Below are 19,935 nucleotides of genomic sequence, written 5' to 3' on the forward strand. Positions count from 1 at the left end.
CTACGTTGAGTGACTTGCTATTTATAAGTACTATTTAGTATATTGAAAGTATTACACCATATTATAAATTTGATCTCAACAACATTTAAATTCGGAAGGATTAGTAGTGTTTCGCAGTACTGTTGTCGAGAGTTTTACCCCTAAATGACAACTTGGTAACTTGGGGACTTTTCCCTGTAGTTCTTTGCTCACCTGAATGTTACTATTAACACAACCAAAATTCTTTTTAGAAAACTGGTCAATTTTGAAAAAGAGTGTTAATTAGCTCTTGTACCTCAGTTGGTTAGAGCACCAGTTTAGTAAGCGAGGTCTTGAATTCGACTCTCAATAAGAGCATTACATTATAGCACAAGAATAGTTAGTCTTTTTTTGTAAGTATGTGGAAATTATTACTCCACATTTTTTTTAGATTAGAAATTCGATTTAAACGACTTTTAAATTCGGATGTAATCTATAAGATTATTTATGATGGTTCATAATTAAATTCTAATAATTAATTATACAATAATTATATATCTTTTGACTTGATATATCTTATAAACACTGTACTGTAGAATGTTTAACGGTAATGTTGTTGAAGTTGTAGTTAATGAGAGCTAAATGCAAGTACTAGGTTGTAGCTGGCATGAGTTTTGCCCCTAATTGATAACAGTTGTAACTGGCACGAGGTTTGGTCCTAATTGATAACTATTGGATCATTTCTCTGTTGTTATTTTAGTTCTTTGGTCCCATGAATCTTAATACTACGACAACCAAAATTCTTTTTAGATAAATTGGCACTTTTGAAAAAAGTGATATCTTGCTCGCTCTAGTCCCTCAGTTGGTTATAGCACCCGTTTAGTAAGTGGGAGGTCTTGAGTAGAACTCTCAACAAGAGCATTACATTATAGCCTAGCAAGTACTAGGTTGCAACTGGACTGAGTTTAGCCCCTATTTCTCGGTTTTTTTTTAATTCTTTGGTCCCATGAATCTTATTACTAAGAAAACCAAAACTTTTTAGAAAAATTGTCACGTATAGAAAAAGTGTTATCTAGCTCTTGTAGCTTAGTTGGTTAGAGGACCCGTTTATTAAGCAGGAGGTCTTGAGTTCAACTCTCAACAAGAGCATTACATTATAGCATAGCAATAATGAGATGCTATTTGAAAGAATTATTCACTATATAGAAAAATGTTGTCGAAATTTTAGCTTAATGAAAGCGCAAGTACTAGGTTGTTATTTGTAAGTATGGAATGAGTTTAGTCACTATTTCTCTCTTTTTATTTTAGTTCTTTAGGCCCATGAATCTAATTTCTAAGACAACAAAAATTCATTTTAGAGAAATTGAAACTTTTGGAAAAATTGTTATCTACCTTTGTAGCTCAGTTGGATTGAACACCCGATTAGTAAGCAAGAGGTGTTGAGTTCGACGTGTAACAAGAGCGTTAAATTATATACTAGGTCTAGTGAGTTTCTAGTACACTAGTACAAAATTGAACATAGAAGATTGACGATAGGCTACCATTGTTGAAAGAATGGTTGTCTAATCTTAGCCCAAAAATTGTAAATAAGTGATCAATAATCCGCCACCATTGTTAGCTGTAATGGTTGCCCATTGTATTTTGTATTTATTTTAAAAAAAATTAATTTTTAATAGGCAACCATTTCTAATAGAAATGGTTGCCTTAAAATAGAACTTGTTTTGTAATAGGCAACCATTTCTATTAGAAATGGTTGCCTTGCCTAAGATTAACCCTAGATCTATTTAATCAGAAGACATATCGACAATACTCCATCGACGCTGCTCTCTCCGGCAACCACGCGATCAATCTCCGACCTCGACGCTCTCGCCCGGCGACCCACCGCCACCACGCCGTTGGCGGAGACCACCGCGACGCACCGCCACACGCACAGCAACCGTCGCACGCCCACACCACGACGCACCGCCACAGCCAAGTCGCCATCCCCGGCCCGCCGGGGCCACTGCCGCCCCTAGCCGACGCCACTACCGCCTCCCTTTCCCGACGCCGCACCACTGCCGCGCCACTGCCATATCTAGGTATTTGTGTACTGTGTACATATGATTGTAATTATTTAGGCTGTTTATCCTCCCATATCTGTTTAGCTTGAATTCTCCCCATATCTGTTTATCCTCTCGAACCAGTTTAACTGGGTCCTTTGGTCAATAGGCTGGAGACTTATTTGTTCTTCACCAAGAGATTCATATCAGGGTGTTTGCATAACTGGTGTATTCACTGTTAGGATTTGAATGTATGTTCTGTTTCCTGATTTAGAAGAGTTTACGGGCAGGTGAGGCCTGTTGTATCAATGACACTGGCTTAGTTGGCTAAGGTGAAGCCTCATGGATGTACAAATCAGAGCGCAATCCACCACCCCCCACTAATTTACCGTCAAAATAAACAAACAAATTGACACTACTGGAAATTCTGAAATTTCCGACCACCTGAAAGTGATCTTAAATCAAGTTGAAACTTGTTCCGACCACTTTTGGTATCCGGAAAAACCTTTGTTGCTATTTCCGACCACTTTTGGTATCCGGAAAAACCTTTGTTGCTATTTCCGACCACTTTTTGGACTTTTTGGTATCAACTTAATTTAAGATCATTTTCAGGTGGTCGAAAATTTCAGAATTTCCAGTAGTGTGATATTTGATTTGGATAGTCTAGATGGGTTTTAAGTACAATCCGGTATGAATTGGGTGAGAATACCAGCAGCCCTGCCCTTTTCCTTCGCTACTAGGAAAGTAAGCTACTTCTATTAGCGCCAGACCTTGAGTTGAATTGCAAATTCCTTTAAATCAAGCTGAGTTTCCATTATATAATGCCTTTTAGAAAGTGTATTTGATGCTTGTATTTTAGGCTTTTAGCAGAGAGATTTTGCTAGTTGTTAACATACTAGTTCTTGAATGGCATACAGTAAAATGCTGTTTCAACTCGACTCAAACTTGAACTCCAAGAGTGTAGCTAAATCTTGATTGAGCTAGTGTGAAAGTCTTTTGAGCCCTCTTGAGTTCAATTTTCCATATTTGTTGAATACTTGTGGTTGAGTGAACCCGCCCTAAGTTATTATAACTGTAAGTATGGAATTGAATGGAATCAAAACTTTCTTAGTCTCATCATTTGCTCTCCCTATATATCTCATACGAAGAGAAGAAAAAAATTAAAATAAGGAATTTGATAACAATGTTAGATTCTTGTGCATTAGTTTTCTTAAATAATTTTTTAAATTCAGTTTGCCTTAAAACTTTGTTGAGATGTTCTGATTCTTTGAAGCTGGATTGTTTGTTGCTCAATGTCTTAATTTGTTGCAATTTGCATTCAGCAAAGAATCATACGGAAATCAGCAGATATTTGTTGCAATTGCAATTTGTTGCAATTTATCAAGGAATGCAGTTCATAGGAGATCAGCAAAGATGAGGGGAGGAAATACACTTAAGCCGAACCCTCAATCATACGGAAATGTTTAGCAATAAACCATTCAGGAATGCTTTCATTCTCATTCCTTTAGGAAGGTTTAGAAATAGATTTTTTTGGTTACTTGTTCAAATGTGTAATTGAAAATTGAAATATGAATATCTCTTGATAATAATTTTAGTACTCTAACTCATACTAGAAACAGAAGAAAGTAATATAGGCTATTGATTTTTTATTTTTTTTTATATGCCTTGCAGCATGTGATGCATTCACTTAACCAATGACCATAACTGCCCTTTATTTGGTAATAGATGGGCTACTAACGGTCAAAAGTTCTAACAGTCTTCTATCTCTTATTTCAGTTGACATTTATTTGGTGGTATACATTCAATAATGCAGGTTTCTCGTCACAAGAGAGCGATACAAAATGGACCTAAGGCTCTGAAACCTCAACCAGTGATTATCTGCTGCAAGTAAGTATTCCATCTATTCCTATGCCCCAAATATTAGAATTGACATGCCGTTATAATGCTATTAGGCAATCCTCTTCATTACTTGTAAACATCTGTTATGCTAAGTTGAATGACTGCATTTGATTGCTCAACATGCAACAAATTATAATCTTAGTCATACTTGATTTTGGTGAGCATTCCCCAAAGACAATTAAGTAACCATTGCGTATCCATATCTGATTAGTACTTAAGAGTAGTATTTTATGAATTCACAGATATGGATAGGAGTTGGATGTTCGGAAAATGCACTACATTCCCATATATGCAAGGGGTTCAAGAGTTTATACAATGTGCTGAAGAAAATATGAGTAAAAAGGGGGATGACTTTATTGTGTGCCCGTGTTGCGATTGTCAGAATTTTAAAAGATATCGTAGTTCTGATGAAGTGAAGAGTCATTTGATACGTCGTGGTTTTAAGGAAGGATACACAAGATGGATATGGCAAGGTGAAAGCTTAATTCCTAGTACAAGTGTAATTAAGGAAACTTATATAGATAGTGAAACTCATGCACACGGTAAAACTAAAGAAAATTGTCAAACTCTTGAAGATAATGAGAAGAATAATGCATCTCATGTTAGCAATGATGAGAATGATGAAGATAATGATCGAATAGATGAAATGATGCGTGATGTGCAGGAAGATTTTAGTGAAATGCCTCCTGAATTTAAATGTTTGTTTGACAATGGTGAAAAACCGTTGTTCCCTGGAAGTACTAAATTTACTAAGTTATCTGGAGTGCTTAAATTATATAATTTAAAAGCAAAAAATGGATGGAGTGATAAGAGTTTCACGGGATTATTAGAACTAATAAAAGACATGCTTCCAGGTGACAATGAACTTCCTAATTCAACTTACGAAGCAAAAAAAATGTTGTGTCCTTTGGGTATGGACATTGAGAGGATACATGCATGTCCAAATGATTGTATTTTGTATTGGAAAGATTACAAAGACTTGCATGTGTGTCCAAAGTGTGGAGCATCACGTTATAAAAACAAAGATGCATGTAAGAATAAGAAAGGTCCCCCAGCCAAAGTATTATGGTACTTACCCGTAATACCAAGATTTAAACGCATGTTTGCTAATCCAAGAGAGGCAAAAAATTTGCAATGGCATGCTATTGGAAGAAAAGAAGATGGAAAACTAAGACATCCAGCTGATTCACCTCAATGGAGAAATATTGATAGGAGGTGGCTTGATTTCGGTTCTGAAAATAGAAATCTTAGCCTTGGACTGTGTACTGATGGAATGAATCCTCATGGTAACATGAGCAGTCGACATAGTACTTGGCCTGTTCTTTTAGTAGTTTACAATCTTCCTCCTTGGTTGTGTATGAAAAGAAAATACATCATGTTGTGGTTGTTGATATCGGGGCCTAAACAACCAGGAAATGACATTGATGTATATCTAGCGCCACTTGTTGAGGATTTAAAGATTTTGAGGAATGGAGGTGTGCCGATGTATGATGCTTATACTCGAAGCAGATTTACCTTACGTGCAATGACTTTTTGCAGAATAAATAATTTCCCAGCTTATGGTAACCTATCGTGTTATACTACTAAAGGAGCTAAGTCATGCCCAATTTGTGAAGATGAAACTCCCAGTCTATGGTTGAGTAACTGTAAAAAGAATGTGTTCATGAGCCACAGGACATTTCTCCCTACGGGTCATCCTTATCGTAAGAAGAGAAAGGCTTTTAATGGAAATCTTGAGACTCGAGTTGCTCGTTTACCTTTATCTGGAGATACTATTTATGAACGTGTTAAGAATATTGATGTTGATTTTGGTAAGACTTGTAAGACTAGTCAAACGACTCCTTGGAAGAAGAGGTCTATATTTTGGGATCTACCATATTGGGAGCATTTATCATGATAATTCAGGTTCTGTAAGAGCAATTGGATCATACTCTACCATCCAAGAAGTGTTTGGTAGACCAAATCGGAAACAAAACACATCGAGTGGGGTTTACTCAGAAGCTGTTGTCCAACAAATATTAGAGAAATGTAGGCAAAATACAATAATGGAGGTGGAAGCAAAGATGAATCCCAAGATTGAAACAATGGACCAACAACTCAAGTTTTTGATGAAGAACATATCGGGGACACATCTATTTTCAGGAGGGGTCTTACCTGATCCACCGCTTCGTGATCCACCCCCTACTCGTAGCAGTTGTCATTCAGTTGACACATATCCAGTTACAACAATTCAGGTAATATTAAAAGTTATTTCATATATCAAAAAATTATTTCTTGTTAGATAAAGATTAACACACAATTTTGAATAATAGAGTACAAAAAGGTGTTTACTAGCAATATGTCTCAATGGAACACCAATTGATGTTGCAAAGGGTATGGTTCACCCAAGTACTGACGAGACTTTGGTGGATCACCAACCATTGTTGTATAACTGTGTCAAACTTTTGGTGGATGAAGTGATTAAGGGTAGAGGACACTTTACTCACCCCTTTCCAGATAAAAAATATGTCACTATAGCAGATATAGTAGGCAGTTTAGCACAATGGCCTATGCATTTAGTGACTTTAGAAGAGGATTCATTCTTTTATTTAGTTATTAATTAAGTTAGTTTTCGTTATTTATATTTAAAAGGGGCTAGTAAACTTACAATTTTATATTTGTAGAGTTCATCAAAACAAAATATGAAACCAAAAGATCAAAGTGTTGATTTATCTACTACTGGTGCACGAGCTCCCATTGTTGGTGATGATGTCTTACCGCAATTGGGGGACAATTGCAAGTGTTTAGTGGATTTGTTGACAAGCTTTCCACTTGGTAAAGACTGTATTGAGTTGGAGCTGGATAAAGCTATCTTCCATCATAAAAACACAACTTCTATTTTTGTGATGGTGAAGGATATAGCGTTTTTGATGATGATGAATTGGCATAATGTCTCAATCATACAAGTGTTTATACTGTAAGTTTTTTTTTTTAATTATTACTATATTATATATATATATATGTTTACCTATATTTAGTAAAATTTCGTATTCATTATTTCTTAATTTTCAGATTTCTTAATCAGTTCTGCAATGAGTATGACATTAGGTCAATCGGGTTTGTCTGTCCGACTCAGATTTGCCACACTATGCTTAAAAGCAGTTCCAGCAAAGTTACATCATATTTCATCCACGTCATGGAGCAGCACAAAGATAAAAACTTTATTTTAGCACCATATCATCAAGAGTAAGAAAATTGTTTTTATATTTTATTAATATAACTCATAACTTTATATTTGGAGTATTAGATATTAAATTTTAATATATATTTGTGTTTTTAAATGTAGCTCTCATTGGTTACTTTTCGTGATTTGCATACGGTCAAAAAGCGTATGTATCTTGGATCCATTGCCTTCTAATCGCAACATAGGTTTAATTAAAGGCTCTGTGAATTTGTAAGTAAATACTTTATTATTATTTATATTAGTATTTTAGCAACTATGCTATTATTTATAAATTTTTATGTATATGCTTATAATTATTATAGGGCATTTCACTCTGTTCCTACGAGTGCACGGGTTAAGAGCATCAACTGGAAGCCATGAAAAGTATGTATGAAAATTGAATTTAAATTTAGTGTGATATTTTGAATTACATTAAGTTGTTTAAATTAGTAAAATAATATATGTATTTTGTAGTGCCCGATCCAACCGGGAGGTCATGAGTGTGGATATTATGTCATGCGATACATGTATGACATCGTGACAAAATATTCATCTGTTGATAATTTGGATGGGGTAAGTGAATTTAAATGGAACTATGTATAGTTAAGTTATATTTTATTAATTAACATACTTAATAATTTTATTAATTTAATTTTTTGTAGGCATTTGAAAGCGATAGTCCGTATTCTATCGATGACATAAATGAGCTTCGGGAGCATTTGTCAAAGTTCTTCTTTTCCGAGTGCTTATAACTTTTATTTTATTGATAGAATGTATTTTGTTTTTTATGATAGTATTGAGTTGGGCATTATTTGATATAATTGTATTAAAGTATGAGGATTTTAAGTCCTATATATTGTATTTTGATGATAGTATATTTTGCATTGTGTTTAATTTGATGATAGTATTTGCATTGTATGTTAAAGGTATTGTTTTAAAGTGTGTTGATAGATAAATTGTATTGTGGAGTAATGTTGATAGGATTTGAGTGAGCTGTAACAGGTACAGGAATTATAAAAAAAATTAGGAATTTTAATTAAATTAAATAAATAATTAAAAAATAATAAGGGAAAACGTGACCATTTCTAGAGTGAAAATGGTCGCATATTCCCTTCGAATAAAAAAAAATACAATACGCGACCGTTCTTTGTCAAGAACGGTCGTGTATTACTAACAATGCGCAACCATTTCACAATGGTAGCGTAAAGTCGATGCCTTTAGGTGAGCCTTTCATAGGCGACCATTGTACAATGGTTGCCTATTGTCTTTTACAATGGTTGCCTATCTGCAATTTTGTACTAGTGGTAACTTAAATGATTAGTAGAGTGGTGAGAGTTTTACCCCTAAATAACTATTTGATCATTTCTCTGTTGTTATTTTAGTTCTTTGGTCCCATGAATCGTATTACTAAGACAACCAAAATTCTTTTTAGAAAAATTATCACTTTTGGAAAAAGTGATATCTTGCTCTAGTAGCTCAGTTGGTCAGAGCACTCGTTTAGTAAGAAGGAGGTCTTGATGAGAACTCTCAACAAGAGCATTACATTATAGCCTAGCAAGTACTAGGTTGCAACTGGAATGAGTTTAGCCCCTCTTTCTATGTTTTTATTTTAGCTCTTTGGTCCCATAAATCTTATTACTAAGATAACCAAAATTCTTTTTAGAAAAATTGTCACTTATAGAAAAAAGTGTTATCTAGCTCTTGTTGCTCAATTGGTTAGAGCACTCGTTTAGTAAGTGGGAGGTTTTGAGTCCAACTCTCAACAAGAGCATTACATTATAGCCTAGGAATAATGAGTTGTTATTTGTAAGTATTATTCACTATATAGAAAAATGTTCAAATGTTGTTTGAATTGTAGCTTAATGAAAGCGCAAGTACTAGGTTGCTATTTGTAAGTATGGAATGAGTTTAGCCACTATTTCTCTATTTTTATTTAAGTTCTTTGGGACCATGAATCTTATTTCTAAGACAACAAAAATTCATTTTAGAAAAATTGAAACTTTTGGAAAAAGTGTTATCTATCTTTGTAGCTTAGTTGGATTGAACACTCGATTAGTAAGCGAGAGGTGTTGAGAAATGAATTATATACTAGGTCTAGTGAGTTGCTAGTTTTAAGTATTATTTAGTATATAGTGTTAAGTTTTGGCCTATTCGCTTTTGGTTCTCGCGTGATGCTTGCACGGTTATACACCCGGAATTGCGTATGTATATGTATGGGTGTTTGTAGGTGCATAGAGGGGGAAAAGGAAGGGGAAGAAGAACACCAAGCTATAGCTTAACATTCATATAAGTGTGTAGTCTTTCATTCACCTTCACTCACTTATATAGTGATCATATAAAACATTTCAACCTTCACTCACTTATATAGTGATCATATACAACCTTTCAAGTACACAACATCAATACATGATTATAGGCTAAGCAATTGAAAGGTCTAAATAGTTTAATGGACATAAATATAAATATTTACAACACTCCCCCTTGGCCATTAAATAATTATACTCATGCCTCTTTAAAAACCTCGCTAGAAAAAACCCTGTGGGAAAAACCTAGTCAAGGAAAATAGTACATGTAGTATCAATCATGTGTTGCATCGGTTGCCTCGTTAAAAACCTTAGCTTAAGAAAAAACCAGTGGGAAAAAAAATCTTAGCTAACGGAAAAATAGTATAACCATAAGCCTACTGGGCATCATCTTCAAGATTTAAAAGTCTCCTAGACCGAGTTTATCGCTCCCCCTGAAGACAACAGTCTTCCTAGCCTACGCATCCCAATTTTATAAACATATACTTCTCAAAAGTGGATGTAGGCAGGGACTTAGTGAACAGATCTGCCAGATTTTCACTAGAGCGAACCTTTTCAATGAGTATTTCACCACTCTTCTGGAGTTCATGTGGGTAAAAGAATTTAGGAGTGATATGTTTAGTAAGGCTTCCTTTAACGTACCCATTACTCATTTGTGCAACACATGCTGCATTATCCTCACATAGGACTGTCGGGGAATCAACATTGCTCATTGTTCCGCATGAGCAATGGATATGCTGTATTAGTGATCTCAACCATACGCATTCGCGTGCGGTTTCATATAAAGCAATTATCTCCGAGTGATTAGATGAGGTAGCAACTAAGGTCTGTTTAATGGACCTCCAAGATATAGCTGTACCTCCACAAAGAAAAACATAACCAGTTTGCGATTTAGCAGTATGAGGGTCAGACATATAACCAGCGTCTGAATACCCTGTCAAAGTAATGTCCTGGTTGTTTTCAAAATAAAGACCAAGGTCTTTTGTCCCTTGGAGATATCTAAAGATATGCTTTATTCCACTCCAATGTCTTCTGGTTGGAGAGGCACTAAATCTAGCAAGTAAATTCACTGAAAATGCAATATCAGGCCTTGTGCAATTAGACAGGTAAAGCAAGGCTCCAATAACACTTAGGTAAGGAACTTCAGGTCCTAGAACCTCCTCATTATCCTCCTTAGGTCAAAATGGGTCCTTTTCCGCTTCAAGGGACCGGACCACCATTGGGGTGCTAAGGGGATGAGATTTATCTATATAGAATTTCTCCAATAATTTATTAATGTAGTTGGCTTGGTGAATGAAAATTCCATTTGGAAGATGCTCGATCTGCAGGCCGAGGCAGAACTTGGTTTATCCCAAGTCTTTCATTTCGAATTCTGCTTTTAAGCATGAACATGTTTCTATAAGGTCTTCCTTTGTCCCAATAATGTTCATGTCATCGACATAGACAGATATAATGCAGAAGCCATTAGATGACTTCTTAATGAATATACAAGGGCAAATATCATTTTTAACATATCCCTTCTTCAAGAGGAATTCACTCAAATGGTTATACCACATTCTACCAGATTGCTTCAAGCCATATAATTACCTTTGAAGTTTGATGCGATACATGTTTCGATCTTTATCCCTCATATTGGAATTTTGAATACCCTCGGGTATTTTCATGTATATATTAGCATCAAGTGACCCAGAAAGGTAAGTTGTTACTACATCCATCAACTGCATATCTAATTTCATACTTACTACCAATGATATTAAAATTACTACTACATATTATAAATTAGATGTCAAAAACATTTGATTTCGGATGCACCTTGAATGATTAGTAGAATGGTGTTGAGAGTTTTACCCCTAAATGACAACTTCGTAACTTGGGGGGCATTTCAGTATTTGTAAGTATGGAATGAGTTTAGTTACAATTTCTCTATTTTTATTTTAGTTCTTTGGGCCCATGAATCTTATTTCTAAGACAACAAAAATTCATTTTAGAGAAATTGAAACTTTTGGAAAAATTGCTATCTAGCTTTGTGGCTCAGTTGGATTGAACACCCGATTAGTAAGCGAGAGGTGAGTTCAACATGTAACAAGAGCATTACGGTATATACTAGGTCTAGTGAGTTGCTAATTACAAGTATTATTTAGTATATAGAAAGTATTACTCCATATTATAAATTAGATCTCAACAACATTTAATTTCGGATGTAACTTAAATGATTAGTAGAGTGGTGAGAGTTTTACCCCTAAATGACAACTTGGTAACTTGGGGGACATTTCCCTGTTCTTCTTTGGTCCCAAGAATGATACTATTAACACAACCAAAATTCTTTTTAGAAAAATTGTTAATTTTGAAAAAAAAAAGTGTTATTTAGCTCTTGTACCTCAGTTGGTTAGAGCACCCGTTTAGTAAGTGGGAGGTCTTGAGTAGAACTCTCAACAAGACCATTACATTATAGCCTAGCAAGTACTAGGTGGCAACTGGAATGAGTTTAGCCCTTACTTCTCTGTTTTTATTTTAATTCTTTGGTCCAATGAATCTTATTACTAAGAAAACCAATATTCTTTTTAGAAAAATTGTCACTTATAGAAAAAGTGTTATCTAGCTCTTGTAGCTCAGTTGGTTAGAGCACCCGTTTAGTAAGCGGGAGGTCTTGAGTTCAACTCTCAACACGAGCATTAGATTATAGTCTAGCAATAATGAGATGCTATTTGTAAGTATTATTCACTATATAAAAAAATGATGTTGAAATTGTAGCTTAGTGAAAGCGCAAGTACTAGGTTGCTATTTGTAAGTATGGAATAGTTCTTTGGTCCCATGAAACTTATTTCTAAGACAACAAAAATTCATTTCAGAGAAATGTAAGTATGGAATAGTTCTTTGGTCCCATGAAACTTATTTCTAAGACAACAAAAATTCATTTCAGAGAAATTGAAACTTTTGGAAAAATTGTTATCTTTCTTTGTGGTTCAGTTGGATTGAACACCCGATTAGTAAGCGAGAGGTGAGTTCGACATGTAACAAGAGCATTATATTATATACTAGGTCTAGTGAGTTGCTAGTTACAAGTATTATTTAGTATATAGAAAGTATTACTCCATATTATAAATTAGATCTCAAAAACATTTAATTTCGGATGTAACTTAAATGATTAGTAGAGTGGTGAGAGTTTTACCCCTAAATTAGAACTTGGTAACTTGGGGGACATTTCCCTGTTGTTCTTTGGTCCCATGAATGTTACTATTAACACAACCAAAATTCTTTTATGAAAAATGGTCAATTTTGAAAAAAAAAAGTGTTATTTAGCTCTTGTACCTCAATTGGTTAGAGCACCCGTTTAGTAAGCGAGGTCTTGAATTGTACTCTCAATAAGAGCACTACATTATAGCACAAGAATAGTTAGTTGCTGTTTTTTTTTTTTTTTTTTTTTTAAGTATATAGAAATTATTACTCCATAACTTTTTAGATTAGAAATTAGATTTAAACAACTTTTAATTTCGGATGTTACCCGTAAGATTATTTATTATAGTTCATAATTAAATTCTAAAAATTAATTATACAATAATTATATACCTATTGACTTGATATATCTTATAAATATTGTACAGTAGAGTGTTTAACAGTTTTGTTGTCAAAATTGTAGTTAATGAAAGTTGAATGCAAGTACTAGGTTGAAGCTGGCATGAGTTTTGCCCGTAATTGATAACGGTTGTAACTGACATGAGGTTTACTCGTAATTGATTACTATTGAATCATTTCTCTGTTGTTATTTTAGTTCTTTGGTCCCATGAATCTTATTACTAAGACAGCCAAAATTCTTTTTAGAAAAATTGGCACTTTTGGAAAAAGTGATATCTTGCTCGCTCTAGTCCCTCAGTTGGTTATAGTACCCGTTTAGTAAGTGGGAGGTCTTGAGTAGAACTCTCAACAAGAGCATTACATTATAGCCTAGCAAGTACTACGTTGCAACTTGAATGAGTTTAGCCCCTACTTCTCTGTTTTTATTTTAATTCTTTGGTCCAATGAATCTTATTACTAAGAAAACCAAAATTCTTTTTAGAAAAATTGTCACTTATAGAAAAAGTGTTATCTAGCTCTTGTAGCTCAGTTGGTTAGAGCACTCGTTTAGTAAGCGGGAGGTCTGGAGTTCAACTCTCAATAAGAGTATTAGATTATAGCCTAACAATAATGAGATGCTATTTGTAAGTATTATTCACTATATAGAAAAATGTTGTTGAAATTGTAGCTTAGTGAAAGCGCAAGTACTAGGTTGCTATTTGTAAGAGTATGGAAAAGTTCTTTGGGCCCAAACTTATTTCTAAGACAACAAAAATTCATTTTAGAGAAATTGAAACTTTTGGAAAAATTGTTATCTTTCTTTGTCGTTCAGTTGGATTGAACACCCGATTAGTAAGCGAGAGGTGAGTTCGACATGTAACAAGAGCATTATATTATATACTAGGTCTAGTGAGTTGCTAGTTACAAGTTTTATTTAGTATATAGAAAGTATTACTCCATATTATAAATTAGATCTCAACAACATTTAATTTCGGATGTAACATAAATGATTAGTAGAGTGCTGAGAGTTTTACCCCTAAATGACAACTTGGTAACTTGGGGGACATTTCCCTGTTGTTCTTTGATCCCATGAATGTTACTATTAACACAACCAAAATTCTTTTTAGAAAAATGGTCAATTTTGAAAAAAAAAAAAAAAAGTGTTATTTAGCTCTTATACCTCAATTGGTTAGAGTACCCGTTTAGTAAGCGAGGTCTTGAATTGGACTCTCAATAAGAGCACTACATTATAGCTCAAGAATAGTTAGTTGTTGTTTTTTTTTTTTTTTTAAGTATATAGAAATTATTAGTCCATAATTTTTTAGATTAGAAATTAGATTTAAACAACTTTTAATTTCGGATGTTACCCGTAAGATTATTTATTTTAGTTCATAATTAAATTCTAAAAATTAATTATACAATAAATATATATCTATTGACTTGATATATCTTATAAATACTGTACAGTACAGTATTTAACAGTAATGTTGTCAAAATTGTAGTTAATGAAAGTTGAATGCAAGTACTAGGTTGAAGCTGGCATGAGTTTTGCCCCAAATTGATAACGGTTGTAACTGGCATGAGGTTTACTCGTAATTGATAACTATTGGATCATTTCTCTGTTGTTATTTTAGTTCTTTGGTCCCATGAATCTTATTACTAAGACAACCAAAATTCTTTTTAGAAAAATTGGCACTTTTGGAAAAAGTGATATCTTTCTTGCTCTAGTCCCTCAGTTGGTTATAGCACCGGTTTAGTAAGTGGGAGGTCTTGAGTAGAACTCTAAACAAGACCATTACATTATAGCCTAGCAAGTACTAGGTTGCAACAAGAATGAGTTTAGCCCCTACTTCTCTGTTTTTATTTTAATTCTTTGGTCCAATGAATCTTATTACTAAGAAAACCAAAATTCTTTTTAGAAAAATTGTCACTTATAGAAAAAGTGTTATCTAGCTCTTGTAGCTTAGTTTGTTAGAGCACCCGTTTAGTAAGCGGGAGGTCTTGAGTTCAACTCTCAACAAGAGCATTAGATTATAGCCTAGCAATAATGAGATGCTATTTGTAAGTATTATTCACTATATAGAAAAATGTTGTTGAAATTGTAGCTTAGTGAAAGCGCAAGTACTAGGTTGCTATTTGTAAGTATGGAATAGTTCTTTGGGCCCATGAAACTTATTTCTAAGACAACAAAAATTCTTTTTAGAGAAATTGAAACTTTTGGAAAAATTGTTATCTTTGTTTGTGGTTCAGTTGGATTGAACACCCGATTAGTAAGCGAGAGGTGAGTTCGACATGTAACAAGAGCATTATATTATATACTAGGTCTAGTGAGTTGCTAGTTACAAGTATTATTTAGTATATAGAAAGCATTACTCCATATTATAAATTAGATCTCAACAACATTTAATTTCGGATGTTACTTAAATGATTAGTAGAGTGGTGAGAGTTTTACCCCTAAATGACAACTTGGTAACTTGGGGGACATTTCCCTGTTGTTCTTTGGTCCCATGAATGTTACTATTAACACAACCGAAATTCTTTTTAGAAAAAAATGGTCAATTTTGATAAAAAAAAGTGTTATTTAGCTCTTGTACCTCAATTGGTTAGAGCACCCGTTTAGTAAGCGAGGTCTTGAATTGGACTCTCAATAAGAGCACTACATTATAGCACAAGAATAGATAGTTGTTGTTTTTTTTTTTTAAGTATATAGAAATTATTACTCCATAATTTTTTAGATTAGAAATTAGATTTCAACAACTTTTAATTTCGGATGTTACCCGTAAGATTATTTATTATAGTTCATAATTAAATTCTAAAAATTAATTATACAATAATTATATATCTATTGACTTGATATATCTTATAAATACTGTATAGTAGAGTGTTTAACAGTAATGATGGGGTGAGAACCCCGGCCCAAGAAAAGAGGCCCAGAAAGAATGCATGGGCCGGGTCCAGGACTCGGCCCAGGTCTGAAGAAGGAGGCCCAGCTCAGAGCCCGGAAGGACGGCCCAATGCCAAACGGGGATGAGGAGTTGACCTAGGTCCGGCCCAGGAGAAGACTCGGTCCAGAGAGCCGTTGAGGGAGCCTTCAGAGCAGTCAAGGCAAGGAGCCGTTGAGGCATTAAAGGTCGGACTCGGTCCGCCAGTTACTAGCCAGAGAGAGCCGTTGGCAGAGTCCGTAACGTCGCCCAACGGCTCGACACATTGAATGTAATCTTTAAGTCGGCCATCATGGGCCTTTAAGTCAGTAGAGGAGGAGCCACTATAAAGAGGGCTCCTCCACCCTTGTAAGAGGCAGATTGGAGAACCCGGAGAGGGAATAGAGAGCACTATTGAGCATCATACTTCACTAAAAATCTAGACTTTTTGTGAAAGGTGTATCCTCCAGCTTAAGGTTGTGTTGGACCTCCTTGGGCCCGTAAACCCAAAAACCATCACTGGCGCCGTCTGTGGGGATCGAACCGAAGAGTCACGTGTCCTCTTGAGTAAGGCGAGTCCGAGGAACAATAGTTGAATCAGGCAGACTCCAGACATGGCTGGAAGCGAGGAACAGTCGAGCCATCAAGACAACGGACGAGAGGCCGACTTGAGAAACCAGCTGAATAGGAGAAATGCCCGAAGCCATGAAAACGAGACGACACCGCCGCCGACGCCGCTGAGAAACCCGCAATTACCTCAAGTGCTTCTCACCCCGGAGCAGTTGCTTGCAATCGGACGCGCCTGCGCGGAAGCGAGCCTAGGAGTGAGAGAACAGTCCATCACTCGCCAGCTGCAACGCGAGTTGCAACCGCCTCAGAGGCCGGACAACCGGCAATTGAGTCGACGGGCTGAAAGCCAACCGGTGCAATCCGTTCATTCCCGGCTAGGTCCAGCGTCGGACGTCGGTCGGCAAGAGAGCGATTAGGCCGGAAGGAGCCCAGTCGTGCTCCGTTGGTCGCCCGCGACCGACAAGCTACACGAGGGAAGAGCCGAACCAAAAGAGCCAGGACTGAGACTCGTCGCGTGGAGCAACCTCCTCGCAACCCCGTCCAACCGGCTGAGTCTGAAGTCGGCGAAAGCACGGAATCCACGGGAAATCGCACCCGGGAGAGGATCGAAGTGGCCAACCTAGTACAGGAGGTACGAAATCTGAAAGAACGGATGGAGGGAAAAACCAAATCCCCAGGACGTACGTTGCTGACCGCCTTACCCTTCTCAGACGAGGTTATGGCCTTTAAGATACCGAGCGACTTTAAATTCCCTGAGCAAGCCACATTCGACGGATCAGGCGACCCGCGAGAGCATCTATTGAGTTACCAAGCTAAGATGCAAGTCCTAGGAATGCGGGATCCGGTCATGTGCCGTGCCTTCTTACCCACGCTGAAGGGGCCCGCCCAAAGATGGCTTGTAGGTCCCCCAGGGTCGATTCACAGCTTTGAGGAACTGGCAGACCGCTTCATGAGCCACTATGCCGCTAACATCAAGCCACAGAAGGATCTGACGCACTTAGGCGACATCCATCAGGATGAAGGCGAGTCCTTGAAAGCCTATCTTGCTCGCTGGAAAAAGGAGATCCAGTCAATAGAAGAGGTGGAGGACCAAACAGCGCTCACCTTCTTCATTGAATCGTTGCGATCCGGACAGCTGTATCGAGACCTAAGGGACAACCGCCCGGCGACATACGCGGAGGCTGTCCAGATGGCCAACAAGAGGGCCAACACAGAGCAGGCCATGAAGCATAAACGGCAGCGCGAGGTCGGTGGGTCCGCCAGCGGAAAAAGGACGCGGGTGGAAACGAGAGACAGGCGCTCGGATGCAGCCCGGCGACCCGAGGTCAGGCGACCGTATGACCGCCCCGTCGTTCACACCTATCGACCGGTTCCAGAGCGACCGGTCCACGAAGTACAGGCAGTCGCCCCGCCTCCGCCTCCGCCGATTGACGACCGTGCAGTAGACGAGGATACTGGTAAGACTTCTAAATATTGTCGCTATCACAAAACTTATACTCACAGCACGGAAGAATGCTACTATCTAAAGAAGATCATGGAGGGGATCATCCAGCAAGGGACGCCGCCCCTAACCAATGGAAGCGAAGGTCGACCAGTCGAGGAGGCGAGGGACCCGCCGCCGACGCCGAAAACAGCCGAGGCAAGCAGCCGGCTTCCGAAGAGGACGAAGCCCAATGGCGCCAGAAGCCGGTCATTAACATGATAGTCGGCGGGCCGGAAGGCGGCGATTCCGCGAACACTCGAAAAGCCTGGGCTCGGCAGCTATATGTCGGAACAGTCTATGGTCGAGAATAGAGCTCCAAAAAGGTATGTCGGGAGCCCATCGTGTTCACCGATAAGGACCTGCCAGCCGGGGAAACCCCGCACCGAGACGCGTTGGTCATCGCCATGGACATCGACGGAGTGGTCGTTCGCCGAATCCTGGTCGACACCGGGAGCAGCGTCAACGTACTGTACCTGGAGACCTTTACCAAGATGGGGCTGACTAGAGAACAGCTCAGACCCGTGAACACCCCTCTCACCGGTTTCACCGGGGACTCGGTGGAGGCGGAAGGGTCCATCACTCTTCCTGTGGAAATCGGCAGCTACCCGGACGTACAACAGTTGAGCATGAAGTTTATCGTGGTCGATCTAGCCTGCTCACACAACGCCATACTCGGCCGCCCGGGTTTGGAAGACCTCGGGGCCCTGATCTCAATCGAACATTTATGCCTAAAGTTTCGCACGCCGAACGGAATAGGAACGGTGCGTTGTGACCGCAAGGTCGCCCGCGACTGCTATCTGCAAGCATGTAGAGGAATGGGCAAGCGTGAGATGCAGGTCCACGAGAGGCCCCCTAAGAAAACAGTGATACCTCGCCCAGAGCCGGCCGTCGAGCTAGAGGAAATTGAGATCGACCCAGCACAGCCGAGCAGGCGAGTGAGAATCGGAGTCGGCCTCTCGGAGAAATCAAAGGGGGAAATCACGAGAGTACTCCAAGAGCACCGACTGGTTTTCGCCTGGGGCCCGGAAGATATGCCCGGCGTAGATCGATCGATCATATCGCATCGACTCGCCGTAGACCCGGAACACCGGCCGGTCGTGCAAAAGAAACGGTACTTGGCCAACGACCGGAGGGAGTTTGTGAAGAAAGAAGTCAGCACGCTATTAACAGCCGGGCACGTCCGTGAGGTCAAGTACCCGGAATGGTTGGCTAACGTGGTCCTTGTGCCCAAGCCCCCGACGTGGCGAATGTGTGTAGACTACACGGATCTTAACAAAGCATGCCCAAAAGATCCGTTTCCTCTGCCCCGAATCGACCAGTTAGTCGACGAGACGGCCGGGTCGGCGCTGCTCAGTTTTATGGACGCCTTCAGAGGGTACCATCAAATATTCATGCACCCGGCGGACGAGGAGAAGACCGCCTTCCTAACTCCGGACGGAGTTTATTGCTATCGAGTCATGCCATTCGGACTCAAAAATGCCGGGGCTACATACACCCGAATGGTCGCCCGGTTGTTCCACCACCTGCTAAGAAAATCGATGGCCGCATACGTCGACGACATGCTCGTCAAGAGTCGAGAAGAGGACCAGCACGCGGAAGATTTAGCCGATTGCTTTAAAATAATGATAAAGTACAACCTCCGATTGAACCCCAAGAAGTGTGCGTTCGCCATCCAGGGCAGTAAGTTTTTGGGCTACATGGTCACCAAGCGGGGCATTGAGCCTAATCCAGAGAAAGTACAAGCCATCCTCGACATGTAGCCTCCTACTACTATCAAGGACCTACAACGCTTGACTGGACGACTGGTCGCTCTCAGCCGTTTTCTGAGCAAATCGGCGGATAAGACTGCACCTTTCTTCGAAGCCATGAAGAAGAAAGAGGGATTCGCTTGGACTGTCGAATGCCAACAGTCGTTCGAGGAACTAAAACGATATCTGTCGACTCCCCCAGTACTGTCTACCCCCCAGGAGGGCGAGCCCTTACTGTTGTACCTCGCCGCCTCCGCAAA

General features: G+C 38.5%; 1 protein-coding gene, 1 long non-coding RNA gene and 4 other non-coding genes across 6 annotated transcripts; all 6 read left to right on the forward strand.

The window, feature by feature from the left end:
• Positions 1-1,033: 1,033 nt before the first annotated feature.
• TRNAN-AUU lies at positions 1,034-1,107 on the forward strand. Its single transcript has one exon. It is a non-coding gene; the product is annotated as a tRNA-Asn (tRNA).
• A 3,033-nt stretch (positions 1,108-4,140) lies between these two features.
• LOC109149923 lies at positions 4,141-5,793 on the forward strand. The gene has a single exon (XM_019297914.1). It carries the CDS (start codon positions 4,141-4,143, stop codon positions 5,791-5,793), a length of 1,653 nt encoding a protein of 550 aa, XP_019153459.1.
• Positions 5,794-7,449: 1,656 nt separating this feature from the next.
• On the forward strand, positions 7,450-7,810 carry LOC109149956. Its single transcript, XR_002049055.1, has 3 exons — positions 7,450-7,482; positions 7,573-7,671; positions 7,761-7,810. It is a non-coding gene; the product is annotated as an uncharacterized LOC109149956 (long non-coding RNA).
• A 4,189-nt stretch (positions 7,811-11,999) lies between these two features.
• On the forward strand, positions 12,000-12,073 carry TRNAT-AGU. Its single transcript has one exon. It is a non-coding gene; the product is annotated as a tRNA-Thr (tRNA).
• A 1,415-nt stretch (positions 12,074-13,488) lies between these two features.
• On the forward strand, positions 13,489-13,562 carry TRNAT-AGU. Its single transcript has one exon. It is a non-coding gene; the product is annotated as a tRNA-Thr (tRNA).
• A 1,343-nt stretch (positions 13,563-14,905) lies between these two features.
• On the forward strand, positions 14,906-14,979 carry TRNAT-AGU. Its single transcript has one exon. It is a non-coding gene; the product is annotated as a tRNA-Thr (tRNA).
• The last annotated feature ends 4,956 nt before the right edge of the window (positions 14,980-19,935 follow it).

Source organism: Ipomoea nil, unplaced genomic scaffold, assembly GCF_001879475.1.
Source record: "Ipomoea nil cultivar Tokyo-kokei standard unplaced genomic scaffold, Asagao_1.1 scaffold2165, whole genome shotgun sequence".
Classification (NCBI taxonomy): Eukaryota; Viridiplantae; Streptophyta; class Magnoliopsida; order Solanales; family Convolvulaceae; genus Ipomoea; species Ipomoea nil.